Source organism: Sinocyclocheilus grahami, unplaced genomic scaffold (genome assembly GCF_001515645.1).
Source record: "Sinocyclocheilus grahami isolate Dianchi unplaced genomic scaffold, SAMN03320097.WGS_v1.1 scaffold25.1, whole genome shotgun sequence".
Taxonomy (NCBI): domain Eukaryota; kingdom Metazoa; phylum Chordata; class Actinopteri; order Cypriniformes; family Cyprinidae; genus Sinocyclocheilus; species Sinocyclocheilus grahami.
The window spans coordinates 4,844,865-4,863,502 of NW_015505204.1; the positions used below are offsets into that span (position 1 = coordinate 4,844,865).

Sequence of the window (18,638 nt, forward strand, 5' to 3'; positions counted from 1 at the left end):
TTCTCTGCTGAGTATTGTTTAGCCTGTACCCCTTTCCGAGTCTCCGTGTTTTCCTTGTTTTGCCTTGCCTGTTTTTGCGGTTTCTGATCTTTGCCTGTTTTCTTGGATTTCTCCCTCTCGTCTCGCCCCTGTGATTCTGTCTGCTTATCGGTGACCTACGCTAGCCCTGGGACTATTCTTGTGTTTTGCCCGCCATATACCTGTTTGCCAGTGTTTTGACCCTGCCTGTTTACCACGTCTCTTAAATAAAGCCTGCAGATGGATCCACACGTCTCACGTCTCGTCAGCCCCGTTACAGAGAAAATGTAACACAAAAGTAATGCAAAATGTAACACATTTTTTCCCATAAAAACTAACCAAGTAATGAAATGAGTTACCTTTTTTAGGGAGTAATGCAATATTATAATGCATTACTTTTAAAAGTATCTTTCCCCAACACTGGTCATTGAATGATTCACTCTACCGATTAAAAAGAAAATGCAGGAACTATATTTCTATAATCACATGCTTTATACAATCTCTAAATAATATATATTTTGTAAATTATGAATATGAGTTTGCAGCAATTCAACATCTGAATAGCTGCAATCTGAATATAAGATCCCAGTCTTGTTCTTAATTGCAAGCTATCGTTACTTCAGTGACGTCTGTCTCAAAATGAAGCAAGGTTCATGAAATTTAAATCATGGTTATTCATATGAATGACCTCAAGAATTACTGCGTAATAGCTGAATTAACTATGTATTTAAACTGAAAAAATTATATTCAGTAAAAAGGTCTTCATTATGGAATGGAAAGCTGACTTTGTTGTAAAGGGGTCATAGGATGCTACATGCACTTTTACAAGTTGTTTGAACTGAAATGTGTGTTGGCAGTGTGTGTACACAACCACCCTATAATGATAAAAATCTACCCAGTGGTTGTTATTTTTAATCTACTAAAATCTTTACCCCTTCGAGCCGAGATCGAGCCGATCTCAGATGCCTGTCTGTGTGACGTCACAAAAACAGGCCCCTCCCACGATAGTTTGATTGACAGTGGCGTTTCAGCACAGACTGGACTGGTGTCTTACCTTAGACCCGCCCTGAGTGACTGTCATCAGTCCGCCATTGTTTCACGCCGGAGCAGATGTAGACAAGAATGACTCCTAAGTGATTGAGGTGTTCTGTTGTTGGATGTAATAATGAACATAGCAGTAATGAAATGAGTTACCTTTTTTAGGGAGTAATGCAATATTATAATGCATTACTTTTAAAAGTATCTTTCCCCAACACTGGTCATTGAATGATTCACTCTACCGATTAAAAAGAAAATGCAGGAACTATATTTCTATAATCACATGCTTTATACAATCTCTAAATAATATATATTTTATAAATTATGAATATGAGTTTGCAGCAATTCAACATCTGAATAGCTGCAATCTGAATATAAGATCCCAGTCTTGTTCTTAATTGCAAGCTATCGTTACTTCAGTGACGTCTGTCTCAAAATGAAGCAAGGTTCATGAAATTTAAATCATGGTTATTCATATGAATGACCTCAAGAATTACTGCGTAATAGCTGAATTAACTATGTATTTAAACTGAAAAAATTATATTCAGTAAAAAGGTCTTCATTATGGAATGGAAAGCTGACTTTGTTGTAAAGGGGTCATAGGATGCTACATGCACTTTTACAAGTTGTTTGAACTGAAATGTGTGTTGGCAGTGTGTGTACACAACCACCCTATAATGATAAAAATCTACCCAGTGGTTGTTATTTTTAATCTACTAAAATCTTTACCCCTTCGAGCCGAGATCGAGCCGATCTCAGATGCCTGTCTGTGTGACGTCACAAAAACAGGCCCCTCCCACGATAGTTTGATTGACAGTGGCGTTTCAGCACAGACTGGACTGGTGTCTTACCTTAGACCCACCCTGATTGAGCTGTCATCAGTCCGCCATTGTTTCACGCCGGAGCAGATGTAGACAAGAATGACTCCTAAGTGATTGAGGTGTTCTGTTGTTGGATGTAATAATGAACATAGCAGTCGTCATTTACTCCCGACATCTAAGCCGCTGAAGACGCAGTGGATTACGTTTGTTTTTAAAGGGAATGCGCCAACAATCTACCTAAATGCGTCTATGTTCATCTAATCATTTGTGATCCAGCTTCACCTTCAGAAGAAGCGAGTATAAGGTTTTTAAATGAATCTTTGCAAATCGCCTTTCCTAACAATGTGCTAATTAGCAAGTTTCATGATGAATGCAGCTAAAGTAAACAGTCTCTCAGAGAGCAGCTCGGAAGAGAGGGGCGGGGTCAGCAGAGCTTATTAACATTTAAAGGAAATTGCTATAGAACGGCTTGCTCTGAAAAGAGCTGTTTTTGACAGGGTAAAAAAAGGTGTTTTTTACACTACCATTGAGACATTTTAACCAAATTATGTTACAGACTTTTCATTAAGACCCTAAAGAATCATATCAACTTGTGGAAAATGGGCATCCAATGACCCCTTTATTAAATTGGGTAAAGTGTAAAGAGAACTAAATAATTATCATTTGCATTGAAAATATGATAAATAGAAAATTCTGACAGGTCTACTATTACTTTAGAAATTGCTCAAACTACAGTATGGTAGCCTATTTGCAATTAAAACTGCTAGGTTTATATGAACTTTTATCTTCTTGCCTATGAATCCTCACTGTTACCACCATAACAAATGCATTTAGTGTTATTATATAAAATTTCCATAAGGGATACATATTCTTTGCACATCTGGAATACAAAATAATATCAGTAATCTATGCACTGGCTCAGTAACTTTCTTTCTTTCTTTTTTTTTTACCTTAAAATGTTGTTTCTGTACTCACCGGCTCGCAGCTATCATCCATAAAAGTTCTCATCGTGAGCACTGAAAGGCACTATGATGACAATTTCTTACATGTTTTTGTGTGTGGTGGGGGCTGGGGGGGATGCTGCCACCAGCACATGTTCTTAGAGATGCCAACTAACTGTCAGCTGTCAGATACAGAACATTGAAATCATCTCCATGCAATCATGCACAAATAAGAAATTAAATATTCAGTTCAGTCTCATGTTTAAACTATATAGCTCTGAAATGCCATAAAATGAGTTAATCAAGCTGCACAAAGAGGCAGCTAGGGAGAAATGAGATATTGTGTGACCATGTGCGCTTATTAAATGTTGTGTCATCTGAATCAGAGAGGACGTGACCAGCATGCATAACAATCAAACACATGCACAGCTGCAGCAAGCGCTCTTAATAAGGGTCATGTTGTTGGTTCAAACAGAAGCCAGAGGATATCAAACATGTGCCCTCTCCAACAAGATTTACGATTTTATTTTTCACATAAAAATACATCATAAAATAAAATAAAATATTGTAAATACACTGTTTAGAATATTTCAGTAACACAAATGGAAGTAACCACAAAAACATAAATCAAAACTCTCTTATTTGAACTTCTTTGCAACCCATACATTTTCAGCTTATACTGTATATTAGAGGTTTACCGATAGTGGATTTGACCAATAACAGTAACTAGGTTGGACCACGCTGGCCAAAAAACAATTAATCAACCAATAGTTTTTAAAATGTTTTAAAATAATAAAAAAATCTATATTTAAAATATTAAAAAAAAAAAATGGTTTGAGTACATTTTATTATAAATTTATTAGTGCTGTCAAACGATTAATCGCGATTAATCGCATCCAAAACAAAAGTTTTTGTTTACATAATATATGTGTGTGTACTGTGTATATTTATTATGTATATATAAATGCACACACATACAGTATATATTTTGAAAATATTTCCACGTATTTCCATGTATGTATTTATATTAATATAATTTATATTATATATAAATATTTTAAATGTATAAACTTAACATATTTTTCTTAAATATATATATGCTTTTGTATGTATTTATAATACATAATAAATACAGTATACACAGTACACACATATATTATGTAAACACAACTTTTATTTTGGAAGCGATTAATCGCGATTAATCGTTTGACAGCACTAAAATTTATATATAATTTATTATATATCATGTATATATTTTAAAATAAATTTGAATACACAGTATTCATAAAGAGTCACATATATGCGAAAATTGTTTGTCTACAAATCTATTATCAAAAGCATTGGAACATAAGCGAAGACAAGAAACAAGTCAAGAAACTAAGTGTGGTCACTTTTTTTTTTTGTAGTTTACATTATATATTTGAGAACTTAAATGCAAAGCATGTGATATTCTGATTTGGTCATTAGTTTCCTGTCCACTTTAATTCTCTGTTTCTCACTTCCCTCTCTCTCTCTTTCTCTCTTCTCTCTCTCCATCCTCCTCCATTCCCACCTTGCACAGCTGTACTACGGCAGACACACATTTTCTCTCAGATTCTCTATCATCATTGTGCTTCCTCAGTTTTCCACTCAGTCTTTTTGTTGCTCCAGTTTTTCTGCGCTGAAGGCTACTCATCATTCTTCTACAAATTATCCGTCTCATTCACCATCTCCATTATACATCTCCATACTCCAGCCTTTTTAATCACCTTCTTTACCATTTCATCCATTTCCTTTTGCACTTGTCCTTTCCCATCCCTTTCTCTCTGAACTCTTTGTTGTTTTCATCCCGGTCTCATCTCCACTTCACTGCCTTTCTGTTCTTTTGTTTTTATGTTCTTTCTTCAATGGAGGCTGAGGCACTTTACAGTTTCAGAGCGACTGAATGTGATGAGCTCAGTTTCCAGAAGGGTGACATCTTGAAGGTGAGTCTGTGTGTGTGTGTGTGTGTGTGTGTGTGTGTGTGTGCAGTAGTTTAATGTGGATATGTGGCACACTTGGATGAAACTATATGGATGCTAGTCTGCTGCACGTTTACAGAAAATACGAGATCAGTGAGTCAGTTTGGTGGGAGTGTGTGCACTCAGTCTTAGCATGTATTTCAGAATGGATATCTGTGTGAATAGGTAGTGATATATGTAGCTGGGCAGCTTGTGGGATGGTACGGTACAAGGTAATTCTTGTGTGAAGATATCTTTACAGGCTCCTTTATAAATTACATATCTATTAGGAAAACTGTATTCCAAAAAACGTATACAGTGAAGGCAGTAAAACACTACCATAGTCCTTTATTTGTTTATGTGTAATTTGCATTGGTTTGCAAGCTGCTTTTTTGTTTTGATTACCAAATTATATTATCTGGGGAATTGCATACATAATATGTATATGGATACTTGAAAAGTCTTTTAAATGTACACTACCTAAGCAAATGGTAAAGTTAGAAATTTAAATCTTTTTTAATTTTTTTTTTAAATTAAATTCAAAATATACTTCCAAAGCAATTTCTGAAAAGCATATGCAGAAAACTCAATTACCCTTCTTTGGTATATGCACTTTGTTTTTGTCAGCTGAACTCCTTTGATGTAAAATACTTGACGTATGTTGTGGTATTTCAATAGTGAAAAGTGAACAAGTGTTTTACTTAAAAAGTAAATGATTTCAAGATATTTTGAAATAAAATAGTTTCAAAATAAATATTTAAAAATATATATAAATGTCAAAATATTAGTTAATTTTACTTTTTAAAGATTTCATTTTTAGATTTTCTTTATTTTTAACAAAATCCCAGTGATTCATGAACCATAGTTTTGGAAACCCTGGCCTAGTCTATTCTTAAATACGGAGAAAAAATATCTAACCTAAGCTGATAGTGGACATCTGAATACTGGTCTTATGTTTATTTTAGGTGACAAACATGGATGATGATCCGAACTGGTACACGGCTGAGCTGTTTGGTAGGCGAGGCTATGTACCGAAGAACTATATCAATGTAAGACCTCACACGTAAGTATCACATGACAGAAATGAATCTAATGTAGCATGTGGTTTTATCTGTGAATGACCAGGCAAAATTTGTTAAGGCAAGACACTTCAGGCAAAAACATTGTTTTTTAATGCACTGGTCAATTTTGTGGCTTTTCATAACGTGTTGTTTCAGACAAGTTAGTGTTGTTGGTGGAAAGAAATCATACAAAATGCACTTCTAAGTTTTATTGCACTTTATCTATTATAGTACATATCTTTACAGGCCATTTTCTCAAAATGAGGTTATATGGTGTTTATATATCACAACATTTTATTTCTAAAAACATGTTTTCTAGTTGTTTTACAATATTTATGGAGTGATATAAAGAGATATCCAAGATATATGCTTCTGTAAAAAACCTTTAACTTTAATATGCCAAGAATTTTGAACATGGCTTTGTCCATTGTTTAGACTTCTGTTCTGGAAATGTATGCAAATTATTCACCTGGGGCATCTCAATGTTTTGGGAAAATTTTACAGTCTTTAAAAGGAAATGGTATTGTTCTCACCATATGATAATAAAACACTTTAAGTGGAGACAGTCTAGTCATATTTTTTTTAAGAGTCTGTTATTGTGATGTTTTATGCAGAGACACTGACTCAGTTGGAAACTAGGACATTTCCAAAATCTACTCATGTTATACTTTCACTTTTACTTTATTTGTAGTGCTGATATCTCTAGTGGCCCACAAAGTATTTGATAAGTGTTGCTTTCTCCATGGTTCTAATTGGAGCAAGTTTAGGGCTGGGTTTAGAATTAAATGTGTTGAAGAATCAATCTGTGTCAGACTAGAAAAAGAAAAAAAAGATTTTTGAAGAAGAATCTTCTTCTGAAATACAAATGTAGGGATTTCCCAGCATTTCATGACACCCATTGCTGTGGGTGTGGACTTCCCGATGGTGTGACTAGGACTGAAACTGCTTGGGAAGGACATGTGCTAGGTAAGGACTTCCTTACCTTGCAGTTTTACCATAACATGAAAGATTGAGAAACTTGTGAGGCATTGAGGATAGGTAAAAGTCAAAGCCCAGACCAAACCCCAACAAACATGCTGTAGCTTGACCTGAACATAGCAGTTTATGACTGAGAATCTACCAGTCATTCTGAAATAAAAGAATGAGTCAGTTAAAAATCACGACCATGATAAAAAGAGTGGACTGAATGAGATCAATCACGGTTTATGATAAATGCAGCTGAAGCTACTTATTAAGTATAAGATGGCAGAATGTTGTCACGCAATTAAACATGCAATTTCACTCTATATCATGCAGGCACTTGTATTTATAAGAATCTGAAAATTTCCAGTGATACAAAAGGGGGGAAAAAAACAGTGCACATACTGCACACACTTATCTTTTAATTCTATAGGAAATTTAGTGAAAAAATTTATATTTAAGGGGAATCAATCCATCTGAACTCAATAACCCCCCCAAAAAATAAAATTAAAAATGATATTTTTTTGAATTTAAATAGAAGGTTAAAACCGTTTTTTAAACAATGTTGATCAAATATATACAGTATTTATTAAAGTTGCAGAATTTGCAGCTATTATAATAATATTTTGGCATTTCTGCAGCTAAAATATTAGATCATAGCACAAGCAATTCCAGGCTCATAGGTTCAGTTCCCAGGGAATGTATGAACTGATAAAATATACATCTTAAATGCAATGTAAAAGATTACATCCCACATGCATAAATGTATATTTAATAGTGGCCTTTTTTGATCAAATCAAGAGCAGATTATTCCCTTTATTTATGTGATTTTAAATAATTCAGTATTATGTGCTTTTTCTAAATGTACATGGAAAGTGCTTGAGACAAAAAAAAACACTCACAAAATACTTTAAAAAGTCACATATTGTAAACCTCAACACATGAAACAGACACGAAAAACAACCAACTAGTCTCTTTAACAGAGGAATAAACGTATCCGGACATCACAAGATAATAAATGTGACAACAAAATCAGCAACAACAAAGTAAATATAACTGGCAAATGGTCAAACAATGCAATCATGTTAATTATTCATGCCCTGGTGCATGCTGGGAATAGACAGACTGGGACTAAACCACAAATCAATTTTTCAGTGTAGGCCTATTTGAACAACAACAAAGCGTTAAGATTTTGTACTTGCTGGTTTGACTTCAAACATAGAAATGCTGCATCAAGATGCTGCTCGTGAAAGCTGTACTACAATCATGCACTTTAAAAAGTTCTTTTTCAAAGTAGTCACATACAATATTATTGTAGATATTTTTTTGATGAGAAAATACTATTTCAGACTTCAGAATTTCACATTTAATTCAATGTTACTAGCTTTACTAGCAATTTCTGAGTGATTTCTGAAAATTATTTACTTGATGAAAGAATCATTTTTAAAGTGTACTGTACCAGTAGTCCCCTTTCAATCCATAAATATACAATATGATGTTGACTGACAGCTAAGCTTGTACTTTGCAGGTGGTTTGTGGGCGGAATTTCACGGCAGGCAGCAGAAAACCGTCTGAGACCGCTGGAGTGTGGAGCGTTTCTCATTAGGGAGAGCGAGAGCACACTGGGAGAGTTCTCCGTGTCTGTCAGGTCAGATGCACCCTTACAAATGAAACCTGCCTTCACCAGACTATACAGAACACCACAAACATGTATGCTTCATATATTGTGTTCCCTATTCAGGCTTGTTAGTATTATTCCCTGCATTTGCTGCATGCAAACGTCGACAATAGACGTGTGCGTATTCGCATATGCAAGTGTGGTAATGTGTGTCCTTGTTACCCTAGCTGGTTCTTCATTAACTCACTCTAATTAGAGTGAAGTGCATGGTAGCGTGTTGCTGTGATGTAATCTTTTGCTCACAGCACTCAGAACCTATTTAAACAGTTCAGAGTTCTCTAGGTGGAAACTGAAACCTTTTAGATATTCCAACCAAAAAGTACATTTCGTAACACTTTCTAGAAAACCTCTATATGGAATAGCTAGGCTATTGCTTGGATGTTTGTTGCTAGGTGGTGACAGTCCAAGTCAAAAAAGCCTATTAAAGGGATACTCCACCCCAAAATGAAAATTTTGTCATTAATCACTTACCCCCATGTCGTTCCAAACCCGTAAAAGCTTCGTTCGTCTTCGAGACACAATTTAAGATATTTTGGATGAAAACCGGGAGGCTTGTGACTGTCCCATTGACTGCCAAGTAAATTACTCTGTCAAAGTCCAGAAAAGTATGAAAGACATGTCGTCAGAATAGTCCGTCTGCCATCAGTGGTTCAACCGTAACGCTATGAAGCGACGAGAATACTTTTTGTATGCAAAGAAAACAAAAATAATGACTTTATTCAACAATTCGTCTCCTCTGTGTCTGTCGGCATCACTGTAACGCCATTTTGGAGAATATTCACGCTATTCTGTGACAGCCGCGACCATAGACTGTATAAAAAGGCCGCGACACAAGGATACGTTTTCTATGTGTATTTACGCTTTGATTTGAATGAAAACAGCGCATCCGTGCAGCGCGGCTGACACAGAATAGCGTACGCTGCTTGCGTTCAGTGGTTATTCTCCAAAATGGCGCTACAGTGACACGGAGAGACACAGAGGAGACGAATTGTTGAATAAAGCCGTTATTTTTGTTTTCTTTGCATACAAAAGGTATTCTCGTCACTTCATAACGTTACGGTTGAACCACTGATGGCAGACGGACTATTCTGACGACATGTCTTTCATACTTTTCTGGACCTTGACAGTGTAATTTACTTGGCAGTCAATGAACAAAAATAATGACTTTATTCAACAATTCGTCTCCTCTGTGTCTGTCGGCATCACTGTAACGCCATTTTGGAGAATATTCACGCTATTCTGTGACAGCCGCGACCATAGACTGTATAAAAAGGCCGCGACACAAGGATACGTTTTCTATGTGTATTTACGCTTTGATTTGAATGAAAACAGCGCATCCGTGCAGCGCGGCTGACACAGAATAGCGTACGCTGCTTGCGTTCAGTGGTTATTCTCCAAAATGGCGCTACAGTGACACGGAGAGACACAGAGGAGACGAATTGTTGAATAAAGCCGTTATTTTTGTTTTCTTTGCATACAAAAGGTATTCTCGTCACTTCATAACGTTACGGTTGAACCACTGATGGCAGACGGACTATTCTGACGACATGTCTTTCATACTTTTCTGGACCTTGACAGTGTAATTTACTTGGCAGTCAATGGGACAGTCACAAGCCTCCCGGTTTTCATCCAAAATATCTTAAATTGTGTTCTGAAGACAACTGAAGCTTTTAGGGGTTTGGAACGACATGGGGATAAGTGATTAATGACAACATTTTCATTTTGGCGTAGAGTATCCCTTTAAGGTTCTATTAAGGGACTGTTCACCCAAAATGAAAATTCTGTCATCATGTAATCGTTAGTTTTAAACCTGAATTCGTTTATTTCTTCTGTTGAGCACAAAAGAATGTATTCTGAAGAATGTTGGTAACCAAACAGTTGATGGTAGCCATTGGCATCCATAGTATGGAAAAAAATAGTATGGAAGTCAATGGCTACCAGCACAAGTTTGGTTACACATATATGTTCTTTTGAGCTAAACAGAAGAAAGAAACTCATAAAGGTTTGGAACGACTTGAGGATGAGTAAATGATGACAGAATTTTCTTTTTTGGGTGAACTATTCTTTTAAGTCAGATTTTTTCCACCTGTTTTATTGTCCACTAGTTGCCAAGCAAATTGCTTAAAAACAATAGGCCGTATGACTTCAGGTATCATTCATTTCTGTGGCACAAATGGTGAAGTGCTAGAGCATAATACTTGAACAATCCCCTTAACCTTAAGTATAAAGAATAATAATAGTAATGCGTGCCTTAGCATCAACACCTTTTCTTTTCTTCTTTTATTTACAACTCAATGTAGAATTCTTTTGAAAATGTTGGCATGCGTTGGGAAGGTGGACATGCATTGATTATTTTTACATCACTTTGCTGTACACCTCTGAAGACCTGACCTAAAACGTCAAATCCTACTGAGACAGAGAGAAAGAAATAGAAAGAGAAATCGAGGGACAGTTGCAACACAATCGCAGCACAATGAATCCAATTCTGCCATGTATTAGCGCTTCCTAACAAGCTTGAGGCCAGCACAGATGTTTCTGTGTGTGTTTACATGTGTGTGATAGAGAGAGAGGGAGAGAGAAAGAAAGAAACGAAAGAGAGAATATTACAGTTATAATCGACTATATGTGCACGTAATTCAACTTTTACAGACCCAGGGACCCCTGTATAAAAACTGCTTGAATTGATTTAGGAAGATTAGCTAATGTTAATGCTTAAAAGATCATTAACAAATGTACATTAAAATAGAAATTTAAGGAAATGTTTATATATCATCCCCTCTGGGGATGTGCTCGGAACAGGTGTTTTGCATCAGTTGTTAAATTATTGTGTAATTTAGCACAGCTGGAATGTTATATTGACTAGTCATAATACAGGAATACATGGGTCATACAGTACATGGGTCAAACACAATAGTTTACATAACAAAAAAAAATCTTCTCAGGTAAATTTAGAACAAGAATCATTAGATGACATTCAAATTATTTTTATTTAATCATTCACATAGGTGTTACCCATTTGTCATCCAGATGTTTTTAATACAATTTAGTGTTGTCACTTATTCTTTTATATATTTTAATAAGTAAATGTCTGAACAAGTATGTTGTTTCATTTTTACATAAATATATCTGTTACGCTGAATGACGACAGAACATTCTTTCACCCATATTTTGACATTTTATTTTCACAAAAGTTATTTGAAACATTAAAGTAGATGCTTGCATTTATGCTTTCTGTGAATATAAAATCACTTTTGTAAATGTATAATACACATAATATACATATGGACCACAAAACCAGTTATAAGGGTACATTTTTCACCAGCTGAATAAATAAGCTTTCCATTGATGTATGGTTTGTTATGATAGGGCAATATTTGGCAGAGATACAACTATTTGAAAATCTGGAATCTGAGGATGCAAAAAAAAATCTAAATACTGAGAAAATCGCCTTTAAAGTTGTCCAAATTAAGTTTTTAGCAATGCATATTACTAATCAAAAATTAAGTTTTGATATATATACAGTAGGAAATTGACAAAATATCTTCATGGAACATGATCTTTACTTAATATCCTAATGATTTTTGGCATAAAAGAAAAATCAATCATTTTGACCCATACAATATATTTTTGGCTATTGCTACAAACATACCCCAGCGACTTAAGACTGCTTTTGTGGTTCAGGGTCACATATATATATATATATATATATATATATATATATATACAGTGGGGTCCAAAAGTCTTAATTTAAAGAGTTCATTTCCATTTTAGATTTAATTTATTTATTATTTTGTATATTAATATTTTTTATTTAAACAAATTTAATTCAAAATTAGCTTGAACGTGTTATTAAAAACATTCCTATATTTCCAGGTTGAAATTTGATTTTGAATGAAAGATTTTCCAACAGGACTTTTGGACTAATATAGAAATACATACAGTACAGATATGGTATAAGATGTCATTTTTGTATGTGTCATACACTACCATTCAAAAGTTTGGAGTCAGTAGTTCTTTATTTTTTTAAAGAATTAATAATTTTATTCTGCAAAAAAGAATTTAATTGATAAAAAGTGACAGTAAAGACATTTATGATTTAGTTTCCTTTTTAAATAAATGCTGTTCTTTTAACCTTCTATTCAACAAAAATTCCTGAAAAAAAACTGTACCATGGTTTCCAGCGGTTGTCGGTATTGATAAAACCAAGACATGTTTCTCAATCAGCAAATTAGAATGATTTCTAAAGAATCATTTGACACCGCTTTGACCTCACAGGAATGAATCAATTAAATGTTGTTTAAAAAAAATGTACTATTCCCAAACTTTATCTATATTTAGGCTCTTTGAACCTATAGAAAATGACAAAAAGGGTCATTATATCAGATTAAAAGCTTAATGTAAATACAGAAACCATAATGCTACACAAAAATCAGACAATTAATGTGAGACAGTTTGAGTTGGAGTCTGAGAATTGTTAATATGGCTCTGGTATAAGTCATATCTAATGACTGTGATTATACTGACTCAGTCTTGCTCTCCCTAAACATGCCATGTTGTTTTGATGAACTTCAGTACACACACACACACACACACACACACACACACACACACACACACAAATCCACATCCCTGAGGCAGTTCCTCATTCTGTGAGCATTTCTGTCTGAACATGCTGAGTGATCCATGCAGTATTGCGTGGACTGATGAGCATCTCTGTGTGTGTGTGTGTGTGTGTGTGTGTGAGCAAAACCCACACAGGTTAAGAGCAGGTGTGGCAGGGTGGAGCCGCCGGGTGATTAAAGACACCTGCTGCAGGCACAGGGTGTGCATCAGTGCCTGCACATTTCTCAGAAACCCATAAACAATTAATAGCATTTTTTCAAATGTCTTTTTCTGTAAAATGATTGATATTGGACCTTCATCAAAATAAGATTAATCAATAATTTTAAAAATGATATCTTACATTTATATTTTCTCCAAAGTAATTTTGTAACTTACATGGGTTGTATAATGCAGCAATATATTTTTCAAATAAACAAATGAAAATTATTAGAAAAATAAATAACATTTTCTAATACAGACAGAGCGGTACTAAACTATATGTAGTTCATTTCCATTATAGCTTTTATTTATTTATTTTATTTGTTATTTAATATATTTTTTAAATGAACGAAATATAACCAATTATTTTGAAAACAGTACCTAAATTGTTCTTTATATTTCCAGGTTTAAATTAGATTTTAGACTTCCAGATTTTAGTTATGTATGATATAAGACTTTTTTTCCAGCAAGGATGCATTAAAGTGATCAAAAGTGACAGTAAATATGTTCAGAATTTTACAAAAAATTTATATTTTAAATAATTGCATTACATTTTAAAATTTCAAATAGTTCTGTTCTTTTGAACTTTCTATTCATCAAAAATTCCTGTAAAAAAAAGGTATCATGGTTTTCACAAACATATTAGGCAACTATATATAAATACATATGTAAAAACATATTTATTATAAAATATTTCTTAAAAAACATGCAAATGATTAGAATTATTATACAAAAAATTAAAATAACATTTTATAATATTGGCAGATATGTACAATGGCTAGCACTCACTGAATGCACTGAAGAGTAATAGAAGAGGAGCAAATATTAATGCTAATTATGTTTTTTGGAAAACAGTTATTGATTTTAAAACATTTTTCACATACTTACAGGACATATAGACAATGCATATAATGTATTTTTGGATCTTGATTGAATATGCATAGATATTATATGGTTGTATATTGACTGGATTGTTTAATTTTAAACATCTTTAATATTAATATGCTGTTTAATGTCCTGTAATGAACATTTGATTTTCTGAGAGGAATGTTCTTTAATATATCTACAGGAGATAAGCACTGACTTGTTCAAAGTCTAATTTGACTAAAGTTAAACTCTCTGCTTCTGCATCATTGTGATGCAAGAATTTGCTGACAGCTGAAATGTCAAACTGTGATTTATTAGGCAAAACCTTTAATCAAACACTGTTATGTTTGATTTAATAAACTGGTAAGTCAAGCCGAGATCTACCCCTTTATCTTGAAGGTAAGTAACCCTTTCTCTCTCTCTCTCTCTCTCTCTCTCTCTCTCTCTCTCTCCCCCCCCCTCTAGTTACGGGGACCATGTGCAGCACTTTAGGGTTTTGAAAGATGGACTAGGGCAGTTCTTCATATGGGATGAAGTCTTCAGCTCCCTCAACCAGCTGGTGGACTTCTACAAAATCAACAGCATTGCCAAAGAGAGAACTGTCTTCCTGAAAGAGCCCGAGGGATCATTAACTGTAAGAGTTGTCACATGTATAAGAGCACATGATGTTTTTTTTACCGAGGTGCCAAAGTTTAACTCTGGTGAACTCTGATCTACAAATTTGCGACGCGAAAGGATGTCTGACCAATAAAGGTTATAAAATGAAACGTTGATCTCTTGGCTCAATGCACAATGCAAACCTACATGGATTGAACTTGACATCATATCCTGTTGCTGATATTTGTTATGATCTCTTTGAACCAAACGCGACCCCTCCTTAATCAGTATATCATTGCTGAGTTTAGAGGTAGTTAAAGGTTAAAGGTTAGAGTTGAGCTTTGGGTTAGGGTTACCTATGGATGCCAGTTTTCACAGAGTTATTTTGTTTGTTTATTTCTCATAAATTGTGACTTTATATCTAACAATTGTGTCAGTGTTTTTTCAGAAGTTACAATTGCAACTATATTTCTCCTGAATTTAGATTTTATTTCTTTAATTGCAACTTTGTTTTGTGACTTTATTTCTCATAGTCATTACTTTATAACTCACAGTTTTGGCAACTGTTTTTTCACAAATGTAAACTTTTTCTCATAATTGCAATTTTTTTTATAATTGAGACGTTTATCTGATATTTTGAACTTTTTTTCCTGTAATTGTGACTGTATGTCACAATTGCAACTCTTTCTCCTAAATTTCAGTTTTATTTCTTGTAATTGCAACCTTTGTTTCTTACATTAGCTACATTATTTCTGATAAGCATGACTTTATATCTCACAACTGTGGCAACTTCATAATTGAGACTTTTTTCTTGTAATTGTGACTGTTTCTTACAATTGCAACTTTATTTCTTCTGAATTTAGATTTTATTTCTCATAATTTACTTTGTTTCTTACATTTGCGACTTTATTACTGACAGCCATGACTTTATATCTCACAGTCGTGACTTTGTTTCTTACAATTATTACTTTTTTCTTGTAATCGTGACTGTATCTCACAATTGCAAATTAATTTCTCCTACTTTTTTAATTAATTTCTTCTAATTGTGACTGTTTCTTACATTTGTGACTTTATTTCTGACAAGCATGACTTTACATCTCACAACTGTAGAATCTTCATCATAATTGAGACATTTTTCTGATATTTTGAACTTTTTTTCCTGTAATTGTGACTGTATGTCACAATTGCAACTCTTTCTCCTAAATTTCAGTTTTATTTCTTGTAATTGCAACCTTTTGTTTCTTACGTTTGTGACATTATTTCTGATAAGCATGACTTTATATCTCACAACTGTGGCAACTTCATAATTGAGATCTTTTTCTCATAAATGCATTTTTTTCTTGTAATTGTGACTGTTTCTTAAAATTGCAAATTAATTTCTCCTACATTTTTATATTATTTCTTCTAATTGCAACTTTGTTCCTTAAATTTGTGACTTGATTTCTAACATGCATGACTTTACATCTCACAAATGTGTTTTTGTGAGACGTTTTTTTCCCATAATTGCAACTTTTTTCCTGTAATTGTATCTCACAATTACAACTTTTCTCCTAAATTTTAGTTTTATTTCTTCTAATTGCGACCTTTGTTTTTTACATTAGCAACTTTATTTTTGACAGTCGTAACTTTATATCTCACAATTGTAGCAAATGTTCTCCTAATTGCAACTTTATTCTTGTAATTATGACTGTATTTCACAATTACAACTTTATTTCTACTAAATTTCAATTGTATTTCTTCTAAGATTGAAAAACATGTTTTCATAATTACAGTTATTTTTTCATGATTGTGACTATTGCAACTTTATTTCTCCTAAATTTAGATTTTATTTCTTGTAATTGCGACTTTATTTCTCATAGTCATGTCTTTAAATCAAACAATGTGACTTTCTAACACGTTGTATTGTTACTCTGAGGTGGAAACAGGTTTTCGTAGGTAGGACTATGTTTTGTTTGACTGCTGATCCAGTGCACAGTCTTGTCATGTCCGTCATTTGTGTGTGTGTTTCTGTTTCAGAGGCCACGTCATGCCCATGCCCTCTTTGACTTCACATCTAATCATGCGACTCATCTACGTTTCTTGCGTGGTGATGTCATCGACCTGCTCGACTGTTCGGATGCTCAGTGCTGGAGGGGGCGATGCCGTGGAAGAGTGGGCATATTTCCACCAGAGTATGTGAAGCCAATTTATCACTGAATTTCAGCTATGTGTGTCACCATCCTGTACAGTCAAACTCACTGGATGAGAGCCCAAGACATATTCATCAGTCACACATATTCTTCATAAATCTGAAGGTAAACTAAGCCTTATTCATCAATGTTTGGTGTATCAGGTGATTATGGTTTTTAAGGCTTAAATTTAACCTTATGTGTCAAAGGTCAACCTTTGCCCATCATCTTCTTTGTTGATCGCTGTCAGAAGGCAAATCAGAAATCAGTTATAACTTGTCAACAAACCAGTTGTATAACACCTTTAATGAACATAACAATTGATCAGCCATTATCTGAGCTTCCTGTCTATTCTTCTTTCAAATACTTTAAAGTCCTTTCAAACAAAGGCATGACATTAGAATTGGAGTATCAACCTTGCATTGTTTTTGCACTTTCCTTCACTGATGCATTATCATGTCTTTTTTTCAAGCAGAAGTGAGTCAGACCTACTATGTATTTCTTTTATTCAATATAAAGTTCTATATACATGAGTTTGGGAAATATTATATTTATTTTATAATTTTTTTTCATTATTGTGCTTATGCCATAAACATACTTTTGATGATTACTAATGACTTAGATTTTTAGATTTTTGGGATTTAAAAAATGTATTTATTTCTGTGAAATTACTTTCTCCAGGCCCAGATTAATATGCAGAGACAACTTTAAATCATTTGCATGTTGATTTCTCTGTAAACACTGTGGCTTCCTGGTGCTATCTAAACATTTGCTCAACCAATGATGTAAGTTTGGGATGGGGCTATCATTTTGATCATCCAATGGCAGATTGGGTGAGTGTCCAGGACGCCTGTCACATTTATTTTTGTAATTCTGTTAAATGCCACAGAAATGACACACTTTACCTTTTTTTCATTTATTTGATTTGTATTTTTTACTGTAATGTTGAAATAATTACCATATTTAATTTAATTTAGACCTCTAGTAATTATTATAAATTGCTAATTTAATTTCCTAAACAATAATTTAACAACTCATTGAAAAAAAACCAACAGAAAATGTATTTATGTTGTTAAATACAGAGGTGATTATAAAAAGTATTGTATAGGATACATAATATATATATATATATGTATGTGTGTGTGTGTGTGTGTGTGTGTGTTTGTGTGTGTGTGTGTGTGTATGTATTTTGTAAATTAATTTCTGTACCTATTATTAGAGTGAGAGCAAGTTATTTGATTGTTATCATTCATATGTTTGTTCAGGAAGACCGCTGACTGATGTTCTAATGGAAAACAAATGTTGGATCCGCCTATGCCATGTGAAAACATTTGGAACATATAGTGCTGTTTACGTCATGACCAAAAAATAAGCAATAATAAGCTGATATTATTTTTTGAGTGACATAATTAAAATAATTACTCTCTACTGATTATTTCATTTATAACAAGCAATGTAATTTCATTTACATTGTCATGTTCGATGTGTAAAATTAAAGGTTAAACTCTTATTTTTCCCTTGAAAATACTCCTGCTGTTCAATGATATGCAAAATATACCGTATATCAGCAAGCAAGGCTTAGCTGCCACACTGCCATTCTGACATGTAATGCAATAAAATATGAGACAGTCAAACTGCTGACTCAACTTTACACCTATTAACATATAAATTGCCTGTACACGTTTAGAT

The 18,638-nt window shown here is 33.8% G+C and overlaps 1 protein-coding gene across 2 annotated transcripts; it reads left to right on the forward strand.

Annotated features, from left to right (window-relative positions):
• The first annotated feature begins 4,433 nt into the window (after positions 1–4,433).
• Positions 4,434–17,531, forward strand: LOC107564666 (GRB2-related adapter protein-like). 2 transcript variants are annotated; one of them, XM_016249803.1, is made up of 5 exons: positions 4,434–4,782; positions 5,763–5,860; positions 8,347–8,466; positions 14,650–14,818; positions 16,798–17,531. In XM_016249803.1, exons 1-5 carry the CDS (start codon positions 4,705–4,707, stop codon positions 16,975–16,977), a joined length of 645 nt encoding a protein of 214 aa, XP_016105289.1. In that variant the 5' UTR covers positions 4,434–4,704; the 3' UTR covers positions 16,978–17,531. The 2 variants fall into 2 exon arrangements, with proteins under 2 accessions (XP_016105289.1, XP_016105296.1); XM_016249810.1 differs by lacking the exons at positions 4,434–4,782; positions 5,763–5,860 and adding an exon at positions 8,014–8,111.
• Positions 17,532–18,638: the final 1,107 nt, after the last annotated feature.

Coding starts and splice junctions, on each gene's coding strand:
- LOC107564666 (XM_016249803.1), top strand. CDS start 4,705: ATGGAGGCTGAGGCACTTTACAGTTTCAGAGCGACTGAATGTGATGAG. Junction 5,861..8,346: donor ATCAATGTAAGACCTCACAC/GTAAGTATCACA, acceptor TGTACTTTGCAG/GTGGTTTGTGGGCGGAATTT. Junction 14,819..16,797: donor AGCCCGAGGGATCATTAACT/GTAAGAGTTGTC, acceptor TTTCTGTTTCAG/AGGCCACGTCATGCCCATGC.